Source organism: Dromaius novaehollandiae, unplaced genomic scaffold, assembly GCF_036370855.1.
Source record: "Dromaius novaehollandiae isolate bDroNov1 unplaced genomic scaffold, bDroNov1.hap1 HAP1_SCAFFOLD_177, whole genome shotgun sequence".
In the NCBI taxonomy this organism is placed as follows: Eukaryota; Metazoa; Chordata; class Aves; order Casuariiformes; family Dromaiidae; genus Dromaius; species Dromaius novaehollandiae.
Genome location: NW_026991420.1, coordinates 6,095 through 32,865, shown reverse-complemented (window position 1 = coordinate 32,865; position 26,771 = coordinate 6,095). Strand labels below are relative to the sequence as shown.

The 26,771-nt window shown below is 72.8% G+C and overlaps 1 protein-coding gene across 4 annotated transcripts; it reads left to right on the top strand.

Annotated features, from left to right (window-relative positions):
• The first annotated feature begins 580 nt into the window (after positions 1-580).
• On the top strand, positions 581-26,394 carry GYS1 (glycogen synthase 1). Of its 4 annotated transcripts, XM_064504319.1 has the most exons (17): positions 581-656; positions 2,473-2,593; positions 5,089-5,270; positions 8,744-8,935; positions 11,795-11,983; positions 14,195-14,339; positions 14,436-14,553; positions 15,499-15,619; positions 18,343-18,449; positions 18,561-18,620; positions 18,718-18,796; positions 20,004-20,117; positions 21,276-21,402; positions 22,927-23,022; positions 24,339-24,502; positions 25,113-25,193; positions 26,017-26,394. In XM_064504319.1, the coding sequence occupies exons 2-17, from the start codon at positions 2,476-2,478 to the stop codon at positions 26,260-26,262; spliced, it is 2,139 nt and encodes a 712-aa protein (XP_064360389.1). In that variant the 5' UTR covers positions 581-656; positions 2,473-2,475; the 3' UTR covers positions 26,263-26,394. The 4 variants fall into 4 exon arrangements, with proteins under 4 accessions (XP_064360389.1, XP_064360392.1, XP_064360391.1 ...); XM_064504322.1 differs by lacking the exons at positions 581-656; positions 2,473-2,593; positions 5,089-5,270 and adding an exon at positions 5,829-5,864; XM_064504321.1 differs by lacking the exons at positions 581-656; positions 2,473-2,593; positions 5,089-5,270 and adding an exon at positions 6,967-6,997.
• The last annotated feature ends 377 nt before the right edge of the window (positions 26,395-26,771 follow it).

The following is a 26,771-nucleotide window of genomic DNA, read 5'->3' as shown; positions in this document are numbered from 1 at the left end:
CCGCGGGCTGCCCTATAGCCTGCCCCATAACCCAGCCTGCCCCATAGCCTGCCCTGTAACCTGGCCTGCCCCACAACTTGCCCCATAGCCCACCCCATAACCCGGCCTGCCCCATAACCTGTCCCGTAACCCACCCCATGACCTGGCCTGCCCCATAACTTGCCCCATAGTCCACCCTATAACCCCACTTGCCCCATAACTTGCCCCCAAACCCATCCCATAACCCCACCTGCCCCATATCCTGCCCCATAACCCATCCCATAACCCCACCTGCCCCATATCCTGCCCCACCACCCACCCCATGACCTGCCCCATAGCCCAACTTACTCCACAGCCTGCCCCATCACCTACCCCATAGCCCGGCCTGCCCCATAACCTGCCCCATAACCCGACCTGACCCGTGACCAGCCCCACAACCCCCCCCCGCAGTGGGGCAGGCCCCTCCCCGAGGTGGGCCCCACCCTGCGGCCGCCACGCCGCCGTTTCCCCTTTAAGGCGCACCCCCCCTCCCCGCACGTGGCGACCCTCGCTGCCCGTCCATCACCCGCCGGCGCGGCCAATCAGCGCCGGGGGGCGGGGCCCGGGCGGGGCGGGGCCTCCCGGCGACGGGGGGCGGGAGAGGTCATTCCTCGCTCAGCTGCGGGAGCGCGAAGGAGGTGAGCGGGGGGGGGGGGAGGGGAAGGGGAGCCCCCCAACCCGGGACCCCCCCAACCCGGCCCCCCCCCGCGACCCCCCCGCGACCCCCCCGGCAGAGGGGGGGCCCCATTGAGCCCCCCCCAGCCCGGGCCCCCCCCATAGCCGTTCCTGGGGGGGGGGGGAGCCCCCAGAGCCTTCCATGGGGCAGAGGGAGGGGGGCGAAAAGTTGCGGGGGGCCCGGCCCGGGGGGGGGGCAATGGCTGGGGGGGGGTCCTGAGGGTGGGGGGGCCCTATGGGGGGGCTGGGGGGGCTTCCGGGATCTGGGGGGGGGTCTTATGGGGGGGGCCTGGGGGGCCCTATGGGGTGGGGGGGCTGCGGGGGGTGGGGGGGGCTCTATGGGGGGCTCGGGGGGGCCCTGGGGGGGCTTTATGGGGGGGCTTCCGGGATCCGGGGGGGGGCCCTGGGGCTGGGGGGGCCCCTCTGAGTCGGGGAAAGTTTTTTGGGGGGGCTCCCGGGATCCGGGGGGGGGCTCTGGGGCTGGGGGGGCCCCTATGGGGGGCCGGTGGGGGGGTCCCTGGGCCTGGGGGGGCCCTATGGGTCGGGGGAGGCCCTGGGAGGGGCCTAGGAGGCAGCTGGGGGGGCTCCCGGGATCCGGGGGGGGGCTCTGGGGCTGGGGGGGCCCCTATGGGGGGCCGGTGGGGGGGTCCCTGGGCCTGGGGGGGCCCTATGGGTCGGGGGGGCCCTGGGGGGGCCCTAGGAGGCAGCTGGGGGGGCTCACGGGATCTGGGGGGGGGCTCTGGGGCTGGGGGGGCCCCTATGGGGGGCTGGTGGGGGGGTCCCTGGGCCTGGGGGGGCCCTATGGGTCGGGGGGAGGCCCTGGGGGGGGCCTAGGAGGCAGCTGGGGGGGCTCCCGGGATCTGGGGGGGGCCCTATGGGGGGCCGGGGGGGGCTTCTGGGAGCCGGGGGGGGTCTCCGGGGCTGGGGGGGCCCTATAGGGGGGCTGGGGGGGGCCTCTGGCCATTGGGGGGGCTCATGGGATGGGGGGGCCCTATGGGGGGGCCCCATGGGTGGGGGGGTCCCCTGGGGTGACCCACAGCTTGGGGGGGCCCCATGGGTGGGGGGGGCCATTTCCAGCCCCCCTGTGAGAGTTTTGGGGCAGTTTCCCCGCTTTTGGGGACGCTCACAACCCTCCCGGGGGGGGTCCCCCATTTTGGCCCCCCCGGTGCCATTTTGGGGCCATTTTCACCCATTTTGGATCCCCACCGGGGGGGTTCTCGCCCTGGCCCCCCTCCGCCTGCCATTTTGGGGCCGTTTCACCCCTTTTCAGGTCCCCTTTGCGGGGTTCCCCAGCCCCCCCGGGGGCCATTTTGGGGCTGTTTCCGCCCGTTTTGGGTCCCTGCAGGGAGGTCGCTCCCCCCAGGTGCTGTTTTAGGGACATTTCCGACGGTTTTGGGGACGTTTCCGCCGGTTTTGGGTCACAGGCCATGCCGCTGGCCCGCAGCTTCTTGATGAGCTCCCGGCCGGGGGGTTCCCCGCCATTTTGGGGCCGTTTCTGCCCGTTTCGGGTCCCTGCAGGGAGGTCGCTCCCCCCGGGTGCCATTTTGGGGACATTTCCGCCCGTTTTGGGGCCGTTTCCACCCGTTTTGGGTCGCAGGCCATGCCGCTGGCCCGCAGCGTCTCGGTGACCCCGCCGGGGGGTTCCCAGCCCCCCCGGGGGCCGTTTTGGGGCCGTTTCTGCCCATTCTGGGGCCGTTTCCGCCCGTTTCGGGTCCCCGCGGGGAGGTCACCCCCCTCGGGTGCCGTTTTGGGGACATTTCCGCCGGTTTTGGGTCGCAGGCCATGCCGCTGGCCCGCAGCGTCTCGGTGAGCTCCCTGCCGGGCCTGGAGGACTGGGCGGCCGGCGAGAGCCTCGACAACGTGGTGCTCTTCGAGGTGGCCTGGGAGGTGGCCAACAAGGGTGAGCGGCCCGCCCGGACGCCGGGGCCCCTCCCGCTGTGGAGGGACGGGCAGGGGGGCGACCACGGTGGGGTTGGCGTGACCACGGTGGGGTTGGCGTGACCACGGTAGGGTTGGCGTGGCCATGGGGTTGGCGTGGCCATGAGGTTGGCGTGACCACAGTAGGGTTGGCGTGGCCATGGGGTTGGCGTGGCCATGGGGTTGGCGAGACCATGGGGTTGGCGAGACCATGGGGTTGGCGTGACCATGGGGTTGGCGTGACCATGGTGGGTTTGGTGGGACCGTGGGTTTGGCGTGACCATGGGGTTGGCGTGACCATGGGGTTGACGAGACCACAGTGGGGTTGGCGTGACCATGGGGTTGGCGTGACCATGGGGTTGGCGAGACCACAGTAGGGTTGGCGCGACCATGGGGTTGGCGAGACCATGGGGTTGACGAGACCACAGTAGGGTTGGCGTGACCATGGGGTTGGCGTGACCATGGGGTTGGCGTGACCATGGGGTTGGCGAGACCACGGTGGGGTTGGCGTGACCAAGGGGTTGGCGTGACCATGGGGTTGGCGTGACCATGGTGGGTTTGGTGGGACCGTGGGGTTGGCGTGACCATGGGGTTGGCGTGACCATGGGGTTGGCGTGACCATGGTGGGTTTGGTGGGACCGTGGGGTTGGCGTGACCATGGGGTTGGCGTGACCACGGGGTTGGCGAGACCACGGTAGGGTTGATACGACCATGGGGTTGGCGTGACCACGGTGAGGTTGGTGTGACCATGGGGGTGTTGACGTGACCATGAGCTTGACATGACCATGGGGTTGGTGTGACCATGGTGGGCTTGGTGGGACCGTGGGGTTGGCGGGACTGGGGAGTTGATGCAGCCATGGCGGGGTTGGTGGGACCATGGGGTTGGCGGGACAACGGCGGGGTTGGCGTGATCGTGAGGTTGGCGGGACCACGGTGGGGTTGGCGGAACCATGGGGTTGACGTGACCATGAGGTTGGCTTGATTATGGGGTTGACGTGACCACGGTAGGGTTGACGTGATTATGGGCTTGACGTGACCCATGGGGTTGGCGGGACCGCGGTGGGGTTGGTGTCACCATGGGGTTGGTATGAGCACCTTGAGCTTGGCGTGACTTCTGGGGTTGGCGTGACCGTGGGGTTGGCGTGACCGTGGGGTTGGCGTGAGCACCATGGGGTTGACGCGATCCTGGGATTGACGCGAGCCCCATGGAGTTGGCGTGAACACGATGGGGTGGACGTGGGTAACGGGGGTTGACGTGACCGGGGGGTTGGCATGAGTGCTCTGGGGTTGGCGTGACCAATGGCGTTGGAGCGATCGTGGGGTTGGCGTGAGCACCGTGGCGTCGACGTGACCGTGGGGTTGGCATGACCACGGTGGGGTTGGCGTGACCCTGGCGTTGGGGTCACCATGGCGGGGTTGGCGTGACCCTGGGGTTGGCGTGACCCTGGGGTTGGCGTGAACCTGGGGTTGGCGTGACCATGGTAGGCTTGGTGTGACCGTGGGGTTGGTGTGTCCTTGGTGGGGGTGGCATGACCGTGGGGTTGACATGACCGTGGTGGGGGTGGCGTGACCATGGTGGGCTTGGCGTGACTGTGGGGTTGGCGTGACCCCAGCGGGGTTGGCGTGACCCTGGGCTTGGCGTGACCGTGGGGTTGCTGTCATCATGGTGCGGTTGACATGACTGTGGGGTTGGCGTGACCATGGTGGGCTTGGCGTGACCGTGGGCTTAATGTGACCGTGGGCTTGGCGTGACCCCAGCGGGGTTGGCGTGACCGCGGGGTTGGCGTGACCGCGGGGTTGGCGTGACCGCGGGGTTGGCGTGACCGCGGGGTTGGCGTGACTGCGGGGTTGCCGTGACCGCGATTGGGTTGGCGTGACCGCGGGGTTGGCGTGACCGTGGTGGGCTTGACGTGACCATGGGGTTGCCGTGACCGTGGTGGGCTTGACGTGACCGCGGGGTTGCCGTGACCACGGTGGGGTTGACGTGACCATGGGGTTGACATGATGGCGGGGTTGCCGTGACCACGGTGGGGTTGACGTGACCGTGGTGGGCTTGACGTGACCGCGGGGTTGCCGTGACCGCGGTGGGGTTGGCGTGACCATGGGGTTGGCATGATGGCGGGGTTGACATGACCACGGTGGGGTTGACGTGACCATGGGGTTGGCATGATGGCGGGGTTGACGTGACCACGGTGGGGTTGATGTGACCGCGGGGTTGATGTGACCGTGGGGTTGACGTGACCGTGGTGGGCTTGACGTGACCATGGGGTTGACATGACCGTGGTGGGCTTGACGTGACCGCGGGGTTGACGTGACTGTGGGGTTGCCGTGACCCCAGCGGGGTTGGCGTGACCGCAGGGTTGGCGTGACCGCGATTGGGTTGCCGTGACCGCGGGGCTGGCGTGACGGCGGGGTTGCCGCGACCGTGGGGCGCCCGCGAGCCCCCCGGGTGACCCCCCCGCCCCCCCCCCCCCGCAGTGGGGGGCATCTACACGGTGCTGCAGACGAAGGCGCGGGTGACGGCGGACGAGTGGGGCGACGGCTACTTCCTGGTGGGGCCCTACGTGGAGCAGAGCGTCCGCACGCAGGTGGAGCTGCTGGAGCCGCCCAGCGCCGCCCTGCGCCGCACCCTGGCCGCCATGAACGCCCAGGGCTGCAAGGTGAGCCCAGAGGGGCCCAGGCGTCCGGGCAGGGGGCCCAGGCGTCCGGGGGGGCCCAGGCGTCCGGGGAGGGGGCCCAGGCGTCTGGGCACGGAGGGGCCCAGGAGCCACCCAGTCTCCCACCCGGGCTGCCGTGAACGCCCAGGGCTGCAAGGTGAGCCCAGAGGGGCCCAGGCGTCCGGGAGGGGGCCCAGGTGTCCGGGCAGGGGGCCCAGGCGTCCGGGGAGGGGCCCAGGAGCCACCCAGTCTCCCACCCTGGCCGCCGTGAACGCCCAGGGCTGCAAGGTGAGCGAGGGGCCCAGGCGTCCGGGGAGGGGGCCCAGGTGTCCGGGGAGGGGCCCAGGCGTCCGGGGGAGCCGCGGGGCCCAGGCGTCCGGGAGGGGCCCAGGCGTCCGGGCACAGAGGGGCCCAGGAGCCACCCAGTCTCCCACCCTGGCTGCCATGAACGCCCAGGGCTGCAAGGTGAGCCCAGAGGGGCCCAGGCGTCCGGGGGGCCCAGGCGTCCGGGCAGGGGGCCCAGGCGTCCGGGCACGGAGGGGCCCAGGAGCCACCCAGTCTCCCACCCTGGCCGCCATGAACGCCCAGGGCTGCAAGGTGAGCCCAGAGGGGCCCAGGCGTCCAGGCAGGGGGCCCAGGCGTCCGGGGAGGGGGCCCAGGTGTCCGGGGGAGCCGCAGGGCCCAGGCGTCCGGGGGGGCCCAGGTGTCCGGGTGAGACCCGGGCATCCAGGGGGGCCCAGAGGGGCCCAGGAGTCCGGGTAGAACCAGGAGCCCAAGCTCGGGGGGGCCCAGGCGTCCGGGGAGGGGGCCCAGGCGTCCGGGGAGGGGGCCCAGGCGTCCAGGCCCAGAGGGGCCCAGGCGTCTGGGTGAGACCCGGGCATCCAGGGGGGCCCAGAGGGGCCCAGGAGTCCGGGTAGAACCAGGAGCCCAAGCTCGGGGGGGGCCCAGGCGTCCGGGGAGGGGGCCCAGGCGTCCGGGCACGGAGGGGCCCAGGCGTCCGGGAGGGGGCCCAGGCATCCGGGCACGGAGGGGCCCAGGAGCCACCCAGTCTCCCACCCGGGCCGCCATGAACGCCCAGGGCTGCAAGGTGAGCCCAGAGGGGCCCAGGCGTCCGGGCAGGGGGCCCAGGCGTCCGGGCAGGGGGCCCAGGCGTCCGGGGGGGCCCAGGCGTCCGGGCACGGAGGGGCCCAGGAGCCACCCATTATCCCACCCGGGCCGCCATGAACGCCCAGGGCTGCAAGGTGAGCCGGGGCCCAGGCGTCCGGGGGGGGGCCCAGGCGTCCGGGGAGGGGGCCCAGGCATCTGGGTGAGACCCGGGCATCCAGGGGGGCCCAGAGGGGCCCAGGAGTCCGGGTAGAACCAGGAGCCCAAGCTCGGGGGGGGCCCAGGTGTCCGGGCAGGGGGCCCAGGCGTCCGGGCACGGAGGGGCCCAGGAGCCACCCAGTCTCCCACCCTGGCTGCCGTGAACGCCCAGGGCTGCAAGGTGAGCCCAGAGGGGCCCAGGCGTCCGGGGAGGGGGCCCAGGCGTCCGGGGAGGGGCCCAGGAGCCACCCAGTCTCCCACCCTGGCCGCCGTGAACGCCCAGGGCTGCAAGGTGAGCGAGGGGCCCAGGCGTCCGGGGGAGCCGCGGGGCCCAGGCGTCCGGGAGGGGCCCAGGCGTCCGGGCACAGAGGGGCCCAGGAGCCACCCAGTCTCCCACCCGGGCCGCCATGAACGCCCAGGGCTGCAAGGTGAGCCGGGGCCCAGGCGTCCGGGCAGGGGGCCCAGGCGTCCAGGCCCAGAGGGACCCAGGCTTCCGGGTGAGACCCAGGCATCCAGGGGGGCCCAGAGGGGCCCAGGCATCCGGGTAGAACCAGGAGCCCAAGCTCGGGGGGGGGCCCAGGCGTCCGGGGAGGGGGCCCAGGCGTCCGGGGAGGGGCCCAGGAGCCACCCAGTCTCCCACCCTGGCCACCATGAACGCCCAGGGCTGCAAGGTGAGCCGGGGCCCAGGCGTCCGGGGGGCCCAGGCGTCTGGGGGGGCCCAGGCGTCCGGGTAGAACCAGGAGCCCAAGCTCGGGGGGGGCCCAGGCGTCCAAGAGACAGCAGCCAGCGGGCCCAGGCGTCCGGGCGGGACCCAGGCGGCCCCAGGTGACCGCAGGGGCCCAGGCGTCCGGGGTGAAGGGACCCAGGCGTCCGGGCGCCTCCCCCTCCCCCGCGGCGGGCGGTGACATTTCGCCCCCCCCGGCCCCTCCCCCGCCGCCACGTGGGGGCTATTTTTAGCCCCCCAGCTCCGGTTACCCTCCCCCACCCGGGAAAGGTCACGACCTCGCCACCCCCAGGGCTGTTTTGGGGCGATTTCACCCCGTTTTGGGGTTAGCTAAGACCACGGCCCCGTTTTGGGGCGATTTCACCCGATTTTGGGGTTGCAACCAGGCCAGGCCCCATTTTGGGGTGATTTTAGGTGATTTGGGGGTTGTAGCAACACCAGGCCCCATTTTGGGGTGATTTTAGGTGATTTGGGGGTTGTAGCAACACCAGGCCCCATTTTGGGGTGATTTCACCCCATTTCGAGGCTGCAGCCAGGCCGGGTTTCCATTTTGGGGCGGTTTTCCTGCATTTTGGGGACGCCATGAGGTTAGGGCCCCGTTTTGAGGAGAAATAACCCGTTTTAGGGGCCGCCACCGGGTCAAGGCCCCATTTTGGGTTCATTTTACCCAATTTTGGGGCCACCACCGGGTCAGGGCCCCGTTTTGGGGCAAATTCTGCCACTTTTGGGTGCCGCCAGGCCAGGGCCCCGTTTTGGGGCAAATTCTGCTGCTTTTGGGTGCCGCCAGGCCGGGCCGCTGCCGGGAGGCTCCTGGGCCCCGTTTTGGGGGGAGATGCGTCGTTTCTGGGGGGGGGGGAGGCAGCTTTTGGGGCTAAAACCAGCCATTTGGGGGACGCTCGGGGCCAGGCTGCAGCGTGCGGGGCCATTTTGGGGCTAGAAAGGCCCATTTTGGGGCCGTGCACATCCGTTTTGGGGCCAGAAGTTCCCTCTTTTGGGGCCGTGCCCACCGTTTCGCAAGCCGGGCTGCCGCCGCGCAGGGCCCGACCGAGCACCCGCTTGGCCCCCGAGCGCCCTGTTTTGCCCCCGTTTTGCCCGTTTTCGCCCCGTTTCACCCCGTTTCGCCCCCCAGGTGCACTTTGGGCGCTGGCTCATGGAGGGCAGCCCGTTTTGCCCGTTTTCGCCCCGTTTCACCCCGTTTCCCCCCCCCCAGGTGCACTTTGGGCGCTGGCTCATGGAGGGCAGCCCGTTTTGCCCGTTTTCGCCCCGTTTCACCCCGTTTCGCCCCCCCCCAGGTGCACTTTGGGCGCTGGCTCATGGAGGGCAGCCCGTTTTGCCCGTTTTGGCCCCGTTTCACCCCGTTTCGCCCCCCAGGTGCACTTTGGGCGCTGGCTCATGGAGGGCAGCCCGTTTTGCCCGTTTTGGCCCCGTTTCACCCCGTTTCGCCCCCCAGGTGCACTTTGGGCGCTGGCTGATCGAGGGCAGCCCCGCGGTGGTGCTGCTGGACGTGGCGGCCACGGCCTGGAGCCTGGAGCGCTGGAAGGCCGAGCTCTGGGAGAGCTGCGCCATCGGCGTGCCCTGGTACGACCGCGAGGCCAACGACGCCGTCCTCTTCGGCTTCCTCACCGCCTGGTTCCTCGGCGAGGTGCGGACACCCCCGCCCCCCGCCCCGAGACCCCCCTCCCCGGGGCTTTCGCCAGGGTCCTGGGGGTCCCTGCAGGGTCCTGGGGGGTCCTGGAGGGGGATTTGGGGGTCCTGGAGGGGGATTTGGGGGGCCCTTGGGGGTCCTGGGGGCCCCTGGAGGGGGATTTGGGGGTCCTGGAGGGTCCTGGGGGTCCCTGCAGGTTCCTGGGGGGTCCTGGAGGGGGATTTGGGGGGCCCTTGGGGGTCCTGGGGGCCCCTGGAGGGGGATTTGGGGGTCCTGGAGGGTCCTGGGGGTCCCTGCAGGGTCCTGGGGGGTCCTGGAGGGGGATTTGGGGGGCCCTTGGGGGTCCTGGAGGGTCCTGGGGGTCCCTGCAGGGTCCTGGGGGGTCCTGGAGGGGGATTTGGGGGGTCCTGGAGGGTCCTGGAGGGTCCTGGGGGTCCCTGCAGGGTCCTGGGGGGTCCTGGAGGGGGATTTGGGGGTCCTGGAGGGTCCTGGAGGGTCCTGGAGGGGGATTTGGGGGGCCCTTGGGGGGCCCTGAAGCATCCTGGGGGTGCCTGGAGGGTCCGGGAGGGGCTTTTGGGGGGCCCTTGGGGGTCCTGGGGGTCCCTGCAGGGTCCTGGGGGTCCCTGGAGGGGGATTTGGGGGGCCCTTGGGGGTCCTGGAGGTCCTGGAGGGGGATTTGGGGGGCCCTTGGGGGTCCTGGGGGTCCTGGAGAGGGATTTGGGGGTCCTGGGAGTCCCTGGAGGGGGATTTGGGGGTCCTGGGGGGTCCTGGAGGGGGATTTGGGGGTCCTGGGGGTCGCCAGAGGGGGATTTGGGGGTCCTGGAGGGTCCTGGAGGGGGATTTGGGGGGCCCTTGGGGGACCCTGAAGCATCCTGGGGGTCCCTGCAGGGTCTGGGAGGGGCTTTTGGGGGGCCCTTGGGGGTCCTGGGGGGTCCTGGGGGTCCCCAGAGGGTCCTGGAGGGGCTTTTGGGGGGCCCTTGGGGGTCCTGGGGGGTCCTGGGGGTCCCCAGAGGGTCCTGGAGGGGCTTTTGGGGGGCCCTTGGGGGTCCTGGGGGTCCCTGGAGGTCCTGGAGGGGGATTTGGGGGTCCTGGAGGTCCTGGAGGGGGTTTTGGGGGTCCTGGGGGTCCCTGGAGGGTCCTGGGGGAGTTGGGGGGTTCTAGGAGGCCCTGGAGGGTTTTGGGGGGGGCCCTGGGGGGTCCTAGGGGCCCCTGGAGGGTCCAGGAGGAGCTTTGGGGGTCCTTGGGGGTCCTAGAGGGGTTTGGGGGGATCCTGGGGGGGATTTGGGGGGCCCTGGGGGGTCTTGGGGGGCCCTGGGGGGTCCTGGGGGTCCCTGCAGGGTCCTGGAGGAGGTTTGGGGGGGCCCTGGGGGTCCTGGAGGGGGATTTGGGGGGTCCTGGAGGGGCCCTGGGGGGGCTGGGGGGATTTTGGGGGTCCCCAGGGGGTCCCAGGGCCTCCCCCCCCCAGAAGGGCCCAGGCGTCCGAGGGCGCCGCCCTCTGGCTCCCGCCACGGCCTCCCCCCCCTCCCCCCCCCCCCGTGGCAGGGGCCCAGGCGTCCTGGCCGCCGGCCCGCTTGCCTTAGCGGGAAAGGTCCCAGGCGTCCGGGCCCTCGGCCTGCCCCCCCCCCCCCCGGCAGGCCCAGGCGTCCTCGGATCCCTCCCGAGGGGCCCAGGCGTCCGGGCACGTGTGGGGCAGGGGCCCAGGCGTCCGGGCAACCCCGGGGAAGGGGCCCAGGCATCCGGGTGCATGTGGGGCAGGGGCCCAGGCATCCGGGCACGTGTGGGGCAGGGGCCCAGGCATCCAGGACCCCCCAGGGCAGGGGCCCAGGCATCCGGGTGCATGTGGGGCAGGGGCCCAGGCGTCCGGGCACGTGTGGGGCAGGGGCCCAGGCATCCAGGACCCCCCCAGGGCAGGGGCCCAGGCATCCGGGTGCATGTGGGGCAGGGGCCCAGGCATCCGGGCACCCACTAGGGAAGGGGCCCAGGTGTCCGGGGCATGTGTGGGGCAGGGGCCCAGGCGTCCGGGTGTGTGGGGAGCAGGGGCACAGGAGTCTGGGAACCCCCAGGGAAGGGACCAGGTGTCCCCAGGGGCAGGGGCCCAGGCATCCGGGTGCAGGCGCAGGGGGCCCAGGCGTCTGAGCGTGCGTGTGGGGCCCAGGCGTCCGGGTGCAGGCACAGGGGCCCAGGCATCCGGGCGTGCGCAGTGCAGGGGGCCCAGGCATCCGGGCGCAGGCACAGGGGCCCAGGCGTCCGGGGGCGCGCGCAGTGCAGGGGGCCCAGGCGTCCGGGTGCAGGCACATGGGGCCCAGGCGTCCGGGTGCACATGGGGCCCAGGCGTCCGGGCGCGTGCAGTGCAGGGGGCCCAGGCGTCCGGGGGCGCACGCAGCGCAGGGGGCCCAGGCGTCCGGGCGCGCGCAGCGCAGGGGGCCCAGGCGTCCAGGCGCAGTGCAGGGGCCCAGGCATCCAGGTGCAGGCACAGGGGCCCAGGCGTCCGGGGGCGCGCGCAGTGCAGGGGGCCCAGGCATCCAGGTGCAGGCACAGGGGGCCCAGGCGTCCGGGGGCGCACACAGCGCAGGGGGCCCAGGCGTCCGGGCGTGCAGGCGCAGGGGGCCCAGGCGTCCAGGCGCAGTGCAGGGGCCCAGGCGTCCGGGGGCGCGCGCAGCGCAGGGGGCCCAGGTGTCCGGGGTGCAGGGGGCCCAGGCGTCCGGGGGCGCGCGCAGCGCAGGGGGCCCAGGCGTCCGGGGGCGCGCGCAGCGCAGGGGGCCCAGGCGTCCGGGTGCAGGTGCAGGGGGCCCAGGCGTCTGGGCGCGCGCAGCGCAGGGGGCCCAGGCGTCCGGGCGCTGACGGGCCCGGGGGCAGTTTGCGGCGCAGAGCGAGGCGGAGCGGCCCTTCATCGTGGGCCACTTCCACGAGTGGCTGGCGGGGCTGGGGCTGGTGCTGAGCCGGGCGCGGCGGCTGCCGGTGGCCACCGTCTTCACCACGCACGCCACCCTGCTCGGCCGCTACCTCTGCGCCGCCAGCGTCGACTTCTACAACAACCTGCAGCACGTGAGCCGCCCCCGCCCCACCCCCCCTCCTCCAAGGGCCCAGGCGTCCTCGGCGGGGGGGGGGGACCTCGGGGAGGGTTGGGGGGACCTCGGGGAGGGCGTTGGGGGGTCCTGAACCATCATGAGAAGGTTGGCGGGGCCCCAAGGGATCATGGGAAGGGTGTTGGGGGCCCCAAGGGATCATGGGAAGGGTGTTGGGGGCCTTGAACCATCATGAGAAGGTTGGTGGGACCATGGGGAGGGTGTTGGGAGCCCCAAGGGATCATGGGAAGGGTCTTGGGAGCCCCAAGGGATCATGGGAAGGGTGTTGGGGTCCTTGAACCATCATGAGAAGGTTGGTGGGACCCCAAGGGATCATGGGAAGGGTCTTGGGGGCCTTGAACCATCATGAGAAGGTTGGTGGGACCCCAAGGGATCATGGGAAGGGTTGGTGGGGCCCCAAGGGATCATGGGAAGGGTCTTGGGGGCCTTGAACCATCATGAGAAGGTTGGTGGGACCTCGGGGACCATGGGAAGGGTTGGTGGGGCCCCAAGGGATCATGGGAAGGATGTTGACAGCCCCAAGGGATCATGGGAAGGGTGTTGGGGGCCCCAAGGGATCATGGGGAGGGTGTTGGGGGCTTTGAAACATCATGAGAAGGTTGGTGGGGCCCCAAGGGATCATGGGAAGGATGTTGACAGCCCCAAGGGACCATGGGAAGGGTGTTGGGGGCCTTGAACCATCATGAGAAGGTTGGTGGGACCATGGGGAGGGTCTTGGGAGCCCCAAGGGATCATGGGAAGGGTCTTGGGAGCCCCAAGGGATCATGGGAAGGGTGTTGGGGGCCCCAAGGGTCCATGGGAAGGGTGTTGGGGGCCCTGAACCATCATGAGAAGGTTGGCAGGACCTCAAGGGACCATGGGAAGGGTCTTGGGAGCCCCAAGGGATCATGGGGAGGGTGTTGGGAGCCCCAAGGGACCATGGGAAGGGTGTTGGGAGCCCCAAGGGATCATGGGAAGGGTCTTGGGAGCCCCAAGGGATCATGGGAAGGGTGTTGGGGGCCCTCAACCATCACGAGAAGGTTGGTGGGACCACGAGGAGGGTGTTGAGAGCCCCAAGGGATCATGGGAAGGGTCTTGGGAGCCACAAGGGATCATGGGAAGGGTGTTTGGGTTCCTGAACCATCATGAGAAGGTTGGTGGGGCCCCAAGGGACCATGGGAAGGGCGTTGGGAGCCCCAAGGGATCATGGGAAGGGTGTTGGAGGCCTTGAACCATCATGAGGAGGTTGGCAGGACCTCAAGGGATCATGGGGAGGGTGTTGGGAGCCCCAAGGGATCATGGGAAGGGTGTTGGGAGCCCCAAGGGATCATGGGAAGGGTGTTGGGGGCCCCAAGGGACCATGGGGAGGGTGTTGGGAGCCGCAAGGGATCATGGGAAGGGTGTTGGGGGCCTTGAACCATCATGAGAAGGTTGGTGGGACCATGGCGAGGGTGTTGAGAGCCCCAAGGGATCATGGGGAGGGTCTTGAGAGCCCCAAGGGATCATGGGAAGGGTGTTGGAGGCCTTGAACCATCATGAGAAGGTTGGCAGGACCTCAAGGGACCATGGGAAGGGTGTTGGGAGCCCCAAGGGATCATGGGAAGGGTGTTGGGGGCCCTCAACCATCATGAGAAGGTTGGCAGGACCTCAAGGGATCATGGGGAGGGTGTTGGGAGCCCCAAGGGATCATGGGAAGGGTGTTGGGGGCCCTCAACCATCATGAGAAGGTTGGTGGGACCATGAGGAGGGTGTTGGGAGCCCCAAGGGATCATGGGAAGGGTGTTGGGGGCCCTCAACCATCATGAGAAGGTTGGTGGGACCATGAGGAGGGTGTTGGGAGCCCCAAGGGATCATGGGAAGGGTGTTGGGGGCCCTCAACCATTATGAGAAGGTTGGCGGGACCTCAAGGGACCATGGGGAGGGTGTTGGGAGCCCCAAGGGACCATGGGAAGGGCATCGAGAGCCCCAAGGGACCATGGGAAGAGTTGGCCAGAGTCCCGGGGCATCATGGGAAGGCTGTTGGGCGCCCTGGAGCATCACGGGAAGGCCGATGGGCCCCCGGGGCAGGTCGAGGGGCTCCCCAGGGCCCCCCCCCCCCCCCCCCCCCGGGGAAGGCGGGCGCCGTCCGCCCCGGTGCATGGTGGGTCGGGCGCCGTCCGCCCCGGTGCATCGTGGGGCCGTGCCGCGGCAGTTCGACGTGGACAAGGAGGCGGGCGAGCGGCAGATCTACCACCGCTACTGCCTGGAGCGGGCGGCCGCCCACTGCGCCCACGTCCTCACCACCGTCTCCCACGTCACCGCCACCGAGGCCGAGCACCTGCTCAAGCGGCGCCCGGGTGAGCCGTCGCCGTCGCCCCGGGGGGGGACGCGGGGGGCCCAGGCGTCCGGGCGCCGCTCAGCTCCCCCCCCCCCCCGCCCCGCCGTGTCCCCAGACCTGGTGACGCCCAACGGCCTCAACGTGCGCAAGTTCTCGGCCATGCACGAGTTCCAGAACCTGCACGCCCAGAGCAAGGCCCGCGTCCAGGAGTTCGTCCGCGGCCACTTCTACGGGTCAGCGGGCCCAGGCGGCCGGGGGGGGCCCAGGCGTCCGGGCAGGGGGGAGCTGGGGGGCCCAGGTGTCCGGGCGGGGGCCCAGGCGTCCGGGAGGGGCCCAGGTGTCCGGGAGGGGGGGAGCCGGGGGCCCAGGCGGCCGGGGAGGGGCCCAGGTGTCCGGGAGGGGGGGGAGCTGGGGGGCCCAGGCGTCCAGGAGTTCGTCCGCGGCCACTTCTACGGGTCAGCGGGCCCAGGCGGCCGGGCGGGGGGGTCCTGGGGGGCTCAGGTGTCCGGGCGGGGGCCCAGGCGGCCAGGAGGGGCCCAGGCGTCCGGGCAGGGGGGCAGCCAGGGGGCCCAGGCGTCCAGGAGTTCGTCCGCGGCCACTTCTACGGGTCAGCGGGCCCAGGCGGCCGGGGGGGGCCCAGGTGTCCGGGCAGGGGGGTCCTGGGGGGCCCAGGCGTCTGGGGAGGGGCCCAGGCGTCCGGGAGGGGCCCAGGCGTCCGGGGAGGGGGGCAGCCGGGGGGCCCAGGCGTCCAGGAGTTCGTCCGCGGCCACTTCTACGGGTCAGCGGGCCCAGGTGTCCGGGGGGGTCCTGGGGGGCCCAGGTGTCCGGGTGGGGGCCCAGGCATCCGGGTGGGGGTCTTGGGGGGCCCAGGTGTCCGGGTGGGGGCCCAGGCGTCCGGGGAGGGGCCCAGATGTCCAGGGAGGGTCCGGGCGGGGGCCCAGGTGTCCGGGGGGGGCTCCAGGGGTCCTGGGGGACCCAGGTGTCCGGGGAGGGGCCCAGGTGTCTGGGGGGGTTCCTGGGGGGCCCAGGCGTCCAGGGGGAGCAGGCGTCCGGGGGGGGTCTCTGGGGGTCCTGGGGGGCCCAGGCGTCTGGGGAGGGGCCCAGGCGTCCGGGGGGGGCTCCGGGGGTCCCGGGGGGCCCAGGCGCCCGGGGGCGGGGGCTGAGGCGGGCTCCCGCAGGCACCTGGACTTCGACCTGGACAAGACGCTCTTCTTCTTCATCGCCGGCCGCTACGAGTTCTCCAACAAGGGCGCCGACGTCTTCCTGGAGGCCCTGGCGCGGCTCAACTACCTGCTGCGGGTGGGGGACGGGGGACGGGGGACATGGGGGACATGGGGGACATGGAGGGACATGGAGGGACATGGGGGACATGGAGGGACATGGGGGGACATGGGGGACATGGAGGGACATGGGGGGACATGGGGGACATGGGGGACATGGAGGGACATGGGGGACATGGGGGGACATGGAGGGACATGGAGGGGACATGGGGGGACATGGGGGGACACGGGGGACATGGGGGACATGGGGGGACATGGGGGACATGGAGGGACATGGGGGGACATGGGGGACATGGGGGGACATGGGGGACATGGGGGACATGGAGGGACATGGGGGGACATGGGGGACATGGAGGGACATGGGGGACATGGGGGACATGGGGGGACATGGAGGGACATGGAGGGGACATGGGGGGACATGGGGGGACACGGGGGACATGGGGGACATGGGGGGACATGGGGGACATGGAGGGACATGGGGGGACATGGGGGGACATGGAGGGACATGGGGGACATGGGGGGACATGGGGGGACATGGGGGGACATGGAGGGACATGGAGGGGACATGGGGGGACATGGGGGGACACGGGGGACATGGGGGACATGGGGGGACATGGGGGACATGGAGGGACATGGGGGACATGGAGGGACATGGGGGGACATGGGGGGACACGGGGGACAGGGGGGACATGGGGGACATGGAGGGACATGGGGGGACATGGGGGGACATGGAGGGACATGGGGGACATGGAGGGACATGGGGGGACATGGAGGGACATGGAGGGACATGGGGGACATGGGGGGACATGGAGGGACATGGGGGACATGGAGGGACATGGGGGGACATGGAGGGACATGGGGGACATGGGGGGACATGGAGGGACATGGGGGGACATGGGGGGACATGGAGGGACATGGGGGACATGGAGGGACATGGGGGGACATGGAGGGACATGGGGGACATGGAGGGACATGGGGGGACATGGGGGGACATGGAGGGACATGGGGGACATGGGGGGACATGGAGGGACATGGGGGACATGGAGGGACATGGGGGGACATGGGGGGACACGGGGGACATGGGGGACATGGGGGGACATGGGGGGACACGGGGGACACGGGGGACATGGAGGGACATGGGGGGACATGGGGGGACACGGGGGACATGGGGGGACATGGAGGGACATGGAGGGACATGGAGGGACATGGAGGGACATGGGGGGACATGGGGGGACATGGGGGACATGGGGGGACATGGGGGACATGGAGGGACATGGAGGGACATGGGGGGACATGGAGGGACATGGGGGGACATGGGGGGACATGGGGGACATGGAGGGACATGGGGGACATGGGGGACATGGAGGGACATGGGGGGACATGGGGGACATGGAGGGACATGGGGGACATGGGGGACATGGAGGGACATGGGGGACATGGAGGGACATGGGGGGACATGGGGGGACATGGGGGACATGGGGGGACATGGGGGACATGGAGGGACATGGGGGACATGAGGGACATGGAGGGACATGGGGGGACACGGAGGGACATGGGGGACATGGAGGGACATGGGGGGACATGGGGGACATGGAGGGACATGGGGGACATGGGGGACATGGAGGGACATGGGGGGACATGGAGGGACATGGGGGACATGGAGGGACATGGGGGGACATGGGGGACATGGAGGGACATGGGGGACATGAGGGACATGGGGGACATGGAGGGACATGGGGGGACATGGGGGGACATGGAGGGACATGGGGGACATGGGGGGACATGGAGGGACATGGGGGACATGGAGGGACATGGGGGGACATGGGGGGACACGGGGGACATGGGGGACATGGGGGGACATGGGGGGACACGGGGGACATGGAGGGACATGGGGGGACATGGGGGGACATGGGGGGACACGGGGGACATGGGGGACATGGAGGGACATGGGGGACATGGGGGACATGGAGGGACATGGAGGGACATGGGGGGACATGGAGGGACATGGGGGGGCATGGGGGGACATGGGGGACATGGAGGGACATGGGGGACATGGAGGGACATGGGGGGACATGGGGGACATGGAGGGACATGGGGGACATGGGGGACATGGGGGGACATGGAGGGACATGGGGGACATGGAGGGACATGGGGGGACATGGGGGACATGGAGGGACATGGGGGACATGAGGGACATGGAGGGACATGGGGGGACACGGAGGGACACGGGGGGACATGGAGGGACATGGGGGGACATGGAGGGACATGGAGGGACATGGGGGGACATGGGGGGACATGGAGGGACATGGAGGGACATGGGGGGACATGGGGGACATGGGGGGACATGGAGGGACATGGGGGGACATGGGGGACATGAGGGACCTGGAGGGACATGGGGGACATGGAGGGACATGGGGGGACATGGAGGGACATGGAGGGACATGGGGGGACATGGAGGGACATGGAGGGACATGGAGGGACATGGGGGACATGGGGGGACATGGAGGGACATGGGGGGACATGGAGGGACATGGAGGGACATGGGGGGACATGGGGGACATGGAGGGACTGGAGGGACATGGAGGGACATGGGGGACATGGGGGACATGGGGGGACATGGAGGGACATGGGGGACATGAGGGACATGGGGGGACATGGAGGGACATGGGGGACATGGAGGGACATGGAGGGACATGGAGGGACATGGGGGGACACGGAGGTGACACGCGGTGACACCGGCAGGTCAACGGCAGCGAGACGACGGTCGTCGCCTTCTTCATCATGCCGGCCCGGACCAACAACTTCAACGTGGAGACGCTCAAGGGCCAGGCCGTGCGCAAGCAGCTCTGGTGAGGGCCCAGGCGTCCGGGCGGGGCCCAGGCGTCCGGGGGGGCCCAGGCGTCCGGGGGGCCCAGGCGTCCGGGAGGGGCCCAGGCGTCCGGCTGACCCTCGCCCCGCAGGGACACGGCCAACGCGGTGAAGGAGAAGTTCGGCAAGAAGCTCTACGAGTCGCTGCTGGTGTAAGTGCCCGGACGCCTGGGCCCCGCCGCCGCCGCCGCCCCCCCCGGACGCCTGGGCCCCTCGGCGCCATGACGGGCCCCGGCGCCTCGTCCCCAGGGGGAACCTGCCCGACATGAACAAGATGTTGGACCGCGAGGACTTCACCATGATGAAGCGGGCCATCTTCGCCACCCAGGTAGGTCCCGGACGCCTGGGCCCCTCTGGCACCCGGACGCCTGGGCCCCTCTGGCACCAGACATTTGGGTCCCTTCTGGCACCCGGACGCCTGGGTCTCTCTGGCACCCGGACGCCTGGGCCCCTTCTGGTCCCCGGACGCCTGGGCCCTTCTGGCACCCGGATGCCTGGGCCCCTTCTGGTCCCCGGATGCCTGGGCCCTTCTGGCACCCGGATGCCTGGGCCCCTCTGGCACCAGACATTTGGGTCCCTTCTGGCACCCGGACGCCTGGGTCCTTCTGGCACCCGGACGCCTGGGCCCCTTCTGGTCCCCGGACGCCTGGGCCCCTCTGGCACCCGGATGCCTGGGTCCCTTCTGGTCCCCGGACGCCTGGGCCCCTCTGGCACCCGGACACCTGGGCCCCTTCTGGTTCCCGGACACCTGGGCCCCTCTGGCACCCGGACGCCTGGGCCCCTCTGGCACCAGACATTTGGGTCCCTTCTGGCATCCGGACGCCTGGGCCCTTCTGGTCCCCGGACGCCTGGGCCCCTTCTGGTCCCCGGACGCCTGGGTCCCTCTGGCACCCGGATGCCTGGGCCCTTCTGGCACCAGACATTTGGGTCCCTTCTGGCGGCCGGACGCCTGGGCCCTTCTGGTCCCCGGATGCCTGGGCCCTTCTGGTCCCCGGACGCCTGGGCCCCTCTGGCACCGGACGCCTGGGCCCCCCGGGCGCCTGGGCCCCCCGGACACCTGGGTCCCTTGGGGCTGGGCTGGGTGGGGGTAGTGTGGGTGCTCCTGGACGCCTGGGCCCCCCGGACACCTGGGCCCCCCGGACACCTGGGTCCCTTGAGGTGGGGCCAGGCGGGGATAGTGCAGACCCCCGGACGCCTGGGCCCCCCGGACGCCTGGGCCCCCCGGACACCTGGGTCCCTTGGGGCTGGGCTGGGTGGGGGTAGTGTGGGTGCTCCTGGACGCCTGGGCCCCCCGGACACCTGGGTCCCTTGGGGCTGGGCCGGGCGGGGATAGCGCGGACCCCCGGACGCCTGGGCCCCCCGGACACCTGGGCCCCCCGGACACCTGGGTCCCTTGGGGCTGGGCCGGGCGGGGATAGCGCAGACCCCCCCAGACGCCTGGGCCCCCCGGACACCTGGGTCCCTGGGGGCGGGGCCGGGCGGGGGCAGGGCGGCCCCCCGGACGCCTGGGCCCCGCGGGACGCCTGGGCCCGCAGCGGCAGTCCTTCCCGCCGGTGTGCACGCACAACATGCTGGACGACGCCACGGACCCCATCCTCACCACCATCCGCCGCGTCGGGCTCTTCAACAGCAGCAGCGACCGCGTCAAGGTGCCGCCGCCAAGGGGGGGGCCGGGGGGGGCTGCTGGGGGTCCTGGGGGGTCCTGGGAGGGGGTCTCGGGGGTCCTGCTGGGGGTCCTGGGGGGATATCGGGGGTCCTGGGGGGCTCGGGGGGTGCTGGGGGGGGTCTTGGGGGTCCGGGGGGGTCCTGGGGGGATATCGGGGGTCCTGAGGGGCTTGGGGGGTTGTGGGGGGATATTGGGGGTCCTGCTGGGGGTCCTGGGGGTCTGGGGAGGGGTCCTGGGGGGATATCGGGGGTCCTGAGGGGCTCGGGGGGTCCTGGGGGGATATTGGGGGTCCTGGGGGGGGTCCTGGGGGTCTGGGGAGGGGTCCTGGGGGGATATCGGGGGTCCTGAGGGGCTCTGGGGGTCCTGGGGGTCCTGCTGGGGGTCCTGGGGGGATTTCGGGGGTCCTGGGGGGCTCAGGGGGTCCTGGGGGGATATTGGGGGTCCTGGGGGGTGTCTTGGGGGTCCGGGGGGGCCCTGGGGGGATATTGGGGGTCCTGGGGGGGTCTTGGGGGTCCTGGGGGGATATTGGGGGTCCTGGGGGGGCTCTAGGAGGGATGGGAGGGGATCATGGGGGGCTCTTGGGGGTCCTGGGGGACTTTGGGGGTCCTGGGGGGGTCCTGGGGGTCTGAGGGGGCTCATGGGGGGTCCTGGGGGGCTCTGGGGGGGTCCTGGGGGGATATTGAGGGGCTCCTGGGGGGTCTGGGAGGAATAGGAGGGGATCATGGGATATTGGGGGTCCTGGGGGTCCTGCTGGGGGTCCTGGGGGGTCTCTGGGGGTCCTGGGGACATCTTGGGGGTCCGGGGGGGCTCCAGGAGGGTTTGGGGGGCTCTGAGGGGATCTTGAGGGGCTCTGGGGGGGTCCAGAGTGTCTGGGGGGGCTCTGGGGGGGTCCTGGAGGCATTTGGGGGTCCTGGGGGACTCTGGGGGGATCTTGGGGGGCTCTGGGGGGCTCCTGGGGGTCTGGGGGGGCTCTGGGGCGTCCTGGGGGGGCTCTGGGAGGGATCTGGGGGGGCTCAGAGAGGTTTGGGGGTCCTGAGGGTCCTGGGGGGGCTCCGGGGGGGGATACGGAGGGGGTTGGGGGGGTCCCGTGTCCGGGGGGGTCCCGTGTCCGGGGGGGTGACGCCTCCCGTCCCCCCCCCAGATCATCTTCCACCCCGAGTTCCTGTCGTCGACCAGCCCGCTGCTGCCCGTCGACTACGAGGAGTTCGTGCGCGGCTGCCACCTGGGCGTCTTCCCCTCCTACTACGAGCCCTGGGGCTACACGCCCGGTGAGCCCGGACGCCGGGGCCCCTCGGACGCCTGGGCCCCCTCCCGGACGCCTGGGCCCCCGCCCGGACGCCTGGGCCCCCTCCCAGCCCGGCCCGGACGCCTGGGCCCCCTCCCCTGTCGCTGCCACCTGGGCGTCTTCCCCTCCTACTACGAGCCCTGGGGCTACACGCCCGGTGAGCCCGGACGCCGGGGCCCCTCGGACGCCTGGGCCCCCTCCCGGACGCCTGGGCCCCCGCCCGGACGCCTGGGCCCCCTCCCAGCCCGGCCCGGACGCCTGGGCCCCCTCCCCTGTCGCTGCCACCTGGGCGTCTTCCCCTCCTACTACGAGCCCTGGGGCTACACGCCCGGTGAGCCCGGACGCCGGGGCCCCTCGGACGCCTGGGCCCCTTCCCGGACGCCTGGGCCCCCGCCCGGACGCCTGGGCCCCCTCCCAGCCCGGCCCGGACGCCTGGGCCCCCTCCCCTGTCGCTGCCACCTGGGCGTCTTCCCCTCCTACTACGAGCCCTGGGGCTACACGCCCGGTGAGCCCGGACGCCGGGGCCCCTCGGACGCCTGGGCCCCCGCCCGGACGCCTGGGCCCCCTCCCAGCCCGGCCCGGACGCCTGGGCCCCGTCCCCCGTGGCTGCCACCTGGGCGTCTTCCCCTCCTACTACGAGCCCTGGGGCTACACGCCCGGTGAGCCCGGACGCCGGGGCCCCTCGGACGCCTGGGCCCCTGCCCGGACGCCTGGGCCCCCTCCCAGCCCGGCCCGGACGCCGGGGCCCCCTCCCCTGTCGCTGCCACCTGGGCGTCTTCCCCTCCTACTACGAGCCCTGGGGCTACACGCCCGGTGAGCCCGGACGCCGGGGCCCCTCGGACGCCTGGGCCCCTGCCCGGACGCCTGGGCCCCCTCCCGGACGCCTGGGCCCCCGCCCGGACGCCTGGGCCCCTTCCCAGCCCGGCCCGGACACCTGGGCCCCCTCCCCTGTCGCTGCCACCTGGGCGTCTTCCCCTCCTACTACGAGCCCTGGGGCTACACGCCCGGTGAGCCCGGACGCCGGGGCCCCTCGGACGCCTGGGCCCCTGCCCGGACGCCTGGGCCCCCTCCCGGACGCCTGGGCCCCCGCCCGGACGCCTGGGCCCCCTCCCAGCCCGGCCCGGACGCCTGGGCCCCGTCCCCCGTGGCTGCCACCTGGGCGTCTTCCCCTCCTACTATGAGCCCTGGGGCTACACGCCCGGTGAGCCCGGACGCCGGGGCCCCTCGGACGCCTGGGCCCCCTCCCGGACGCCTGGGCCCCCACCCGGACGCCTGGGCCCCCGCCCAGCCCGGCCCGGACGCCTGGGCCCCTGTGGAAAGGGGGGATCCCGGACACCTGGGCGGCCCGCGGGGGCGGCCCGGACGCCTGGGCCCTGCCGGCTGCGGAGGTGCCCGGTTGCCTGGGCCCCTCCCGGACGCCTGGGCCCCTCCCGGACTCCTGGGTCCCTCCCGGGCGCCTGGGCCCCTCCCGGACGCCTGGGCCCCGGCTGACTGACCCCCCCCCCAGCCGAGTGCACCGTCATGGGCATCCCCAGCGTCTCCACCAACCTCTCGGGCTTCGGCTGCTTCATGGAGGAGCACATCGCCGACCCCTCGGCCTACGGTGAGCCCGGACGCCTGGGCCCCCCGGACGCCTGGGCCCCCTGGGGAGGGGGGATCCCGGACGCCTGGGCCCCCCGCACGCCTGGGCCCCCCTGGGGAGGGGGGATCCCGGACGCCTGGGCCCCCCGCACACCTGGGCCGCCCTGGGGAGGGGGGATCCCGGACGCCTGGGCCCCCCGCACGCCTGGGCCCCCCCGGGGGAGGGGGGATCCCGGACGCCTGGGCCCCCTGCACGCCTGGGCCCCCCATGGGGGGGAGGGGGGATCCCAGACGCCTGGGCCCCCCGGACGCCTGGGGCCCCTGGGGGGGGTCCTGGACGCCTGGGTTTCCCCGGACGCCTGGGCCCCCCTGGGGAGGGGGGATGCCGGACGCCTGGGCCCCCCACACACCTGGGCCCCCTGGGGGAGGGGGGATCCCGGACGCCTGGGCCCCCCGGACGCCTGGGCCCCTGAGGGTTCCCCGGACGCCTGGGTCCCCGTGGGGGGGTTCCGTGCCCGGACGCCTGGGCCCCTTGGGTGGGGGGTCCCCAGGACGCCTGGGCCCCTTGCGGGGGGATGGAGCCCCGGACGCCTGGGTCCCCGTGGGGGGGGTTCCATGCCCGGACGCCTGGGCCCCTTGGGGGGGGGGTTCCATGCCCGGACGCCTGGGCCCCTGAGGGTTCCCCGGCCGCCTGGGTCCCCGGTGGGGGGGTGTTCCGTGCCCGGACGCCTGGGCCCCTTGGTGGGGGGGGTTCCGTGCCCGGACGCCTGGGCCCTTGAGGGTTCCCTGGACGCCTGGGTCCCCGGTGGGGGGGTTCCGTGCCCGGATGCCTGGGCCCCTTGGGGGGGGGGTCCCCTGGACGCCTGGGTCCCCGGTGGGGGGGGTTCCGTGCCCGGACGCCTGGGCCCCTTGGTGGGGGGGTGGCATCCCCGGTGGCCTGGGTCCGTGGTGGGGGGGGTTCCATGCCCGGACGCCTGGGCCCCTGAGGGTTCCCCGGACGCCTGGGTCCCCGGTGGGGGGGGGTTCCGTGCCCGGACGCCTGGGCCCTTGAGGGTTCCCCGGACGCCTGGGTCCCCGGTGGGGGGGTTCTGTGCCCGGACGCCTGGGCCCCTTGGGGGGGGGGGTTCCATGCCCGGACGCCTGGGCCCCTTGGTGGGGGGGGGTCCCCAGGACGACTGGGTCCCCGTTGGGGGGGTTCCGTGCCCGGACGCCTGGGCCCTTTGGTGGGGGGGTGGCATCCCCGGTGGCCTGGGTCCGTGGTGGGGGGGGTTCCATGCCCGGACGCCTGGGCCCCTTGGGGGGGGGGTGTCGGCGGGGGGGCTGACGCGGCGCCCGCAGGCATCTACATCGTGGACCGGCGCTTCCGGGGCCCCGACGAGTCGTGCGCGCAGCTGACGGCCTTCCTGTACGGCTTCTGCCAGCAGAGCCGGCGGCAGCGCATCGTGCAGCGCAACCGCACCGAGCGCCTCTCCGACCTGCTCGACTGGAAGTACCTGGGACGGGTGGGTCCCGGGGGGGCCCGGGGGGGGCCTGGGGGGGTCCTGGGGGTCCCTGGGGGGTCCTGGGGGGATTTGGGGTGAAAACGGGGCGGTTTGGGGGCGGTTTGGGGGCGGCAGCGCAACCGCACCGAGCGCCTCTCCGACCTGCTCGACGGCAAGTACCTGGGCTGGGGGCGGCTGGGGGGGCCCGGGGGGGTCACAGGGGTCCTGGGGGAGTCTGGGGGGGTCCCAGGGGGGTCCTGGGGGTCCCTGGGGGGGCTCAGGGCGGTTTGGGGTGAAAACGGGGCGGTTTGGGGGCGGCAGCGCAACCGCACCGAGCGCCTCTGCGACCTGCTCGACGGCAAGTACCAGGGACGGGGGGTCCCGGGGGGGTTGGGGGGGTCCCGGGGGGGTTTGGGGGGGTCCTGGGGGTCCCTAGAGGCTCCTGGGGGTCCCTGGGGGGGGTCCCGGGGGGGGGATTTGGGGCAAAATCGGGGCATTTTGGGGGGCGGCAGCGCGACCGCAGGGGAAGCGGGGGGGGGGGAGGGGGGCGGGGGCCAGGGCAGGGGCCGTGACCCCTGACCCCCCCTGACCCCCCGTGACCCCCCGTGACCCCTGACCCCTGACCCGGCAGTACTACACGCTGGCGCGCCGCATGGCGCTGGCCCGGGCCTTCCCCGAGAGCTTCACCTACGAACCCCCCGAGGCGGCGGCGGTGAGCGCCCGGACGCCTGGGCCCCTCCCGGACCCCCCCCCACGGGACACCTGGGCCCCTCCCTGACCCCCAACCCTGGGACGCCTGGGCCCCTCCCGGACACCTGGGCCCCCCGGACACCTGGGCCCCTCCCGGACCCCCCAACCCCGGGACGCCTGGGCCCCTCTGCCCCCCCCTCCCCCCCGGGACGCCTGGGCCCCTCCCGGACCCCCCCCCCCCACGGGACGCCTGGGCCCCTCCCGGACGCCTGGGCCCCCCGGACACCTGGGCCCCCTGTGAGGGCGGTGGGTGCTGGTTCCCCGGACACCTGGGCCCCCCCGGACACCTGGGCCCCTCCCGGACGCCTGGGCCCCTCCCGGACGCCTGGGCCCTCCTGGGATGGGGATGGCTCCTGGTTCCCTGGACACCTGGGCCCCTGGGAGGGTGGTGGGTGCTGCTCCCCCCGGACACCTGGGCCCCCCCCGGACGCCTGGGCCCCCTGGGAGGGTGGTGGGTGCTGCTCCCCCCGGACGCCTGGGCCCCTCCCGGACACCTGGGCCCCCTGGGAGGGTGGTGGCTCCTGGGTCCCCTGGACACCTGGGCCCCCCTGGACGCCTGGGCCCCCTGGGAGGGTGGTGGCTCCTGGGTCCCCCGGACACCTGGGCCCCCCCCGGACGCCTGGGCCCCTCCCGGACGCCTGGGCCCCCTGGGAGGGTGGTGGGTGCTGCTCCCCCCGGACGCCTGGGCCCCCTGGGAGGGTGGTGGCTCCTGGGTCCCCCGGACACCTGGCCCCCCCCCGGACGCCTGGGCCCCTCCCGGACGCCTGGGCCCCGCGTGGCGGCAGGCGCCGGGGTTCCGGTTCCCGCGGCCGGCGTCGGTGCCGCCGTCGCCGTCGCTGTCGCGACACTCGAGCCCGCGGCACAGCGAGACCGAGGAGGAGGAGCGCTACGACGAGGAGGCCGAGGCCGCCCGCGACCGCGCCAACATCCGCCGCCCCCCGGCCCCCGCCAGCCCCACGGCGGCCGCCCTGCCCCACGGCGCCGGCCCCACGGCGGCCGCCCTGCCCCACGGCGGCCCCCAGCCCCGCTAGGCCGCCCGGCGCCGCGCCGCCGCGCCGCCGCCCCGCCGCCAGCCCCACGGCGACGCTGCCCCACGGCGCCGGCCCCACGGCGGCCGCGACGACCCACGGCGCTGCCCCGCGGCCCTGTGGCGCCTGCTCGCCCGGCCCTGGGGTGCGGGGACGTGGGGCTGCCCCATGGCATCCCCCAGCCCCACGGCGCCCCATGGCACCTGCTCGCCCGGCCTTGCGGTGCGGGGACGTGGGGCTGCCCCATGGCGGGGGGATGTGGGGCTGCCCCACAGGGGCATCCTCCAGCCCCATGGCGCCTGCTCGCCCACCCTGGGGCGTGGAGATGTGGGGCTGCCCCATGGCAGGGGGATGTGGGGCTGCCCCACGGCAGTGTCCCCCAGCCCCACGGCGAGCCCCAGCCCCATGGCGCCTGCTCGCCTGGCCCTGGGGCGTGGAGATGTGGGGCTGCCCCATGGCAGGGGGATGTGGGGCTGCCCCACGGCAGTGTCCCCCAGCCCCACGGCGAGCCC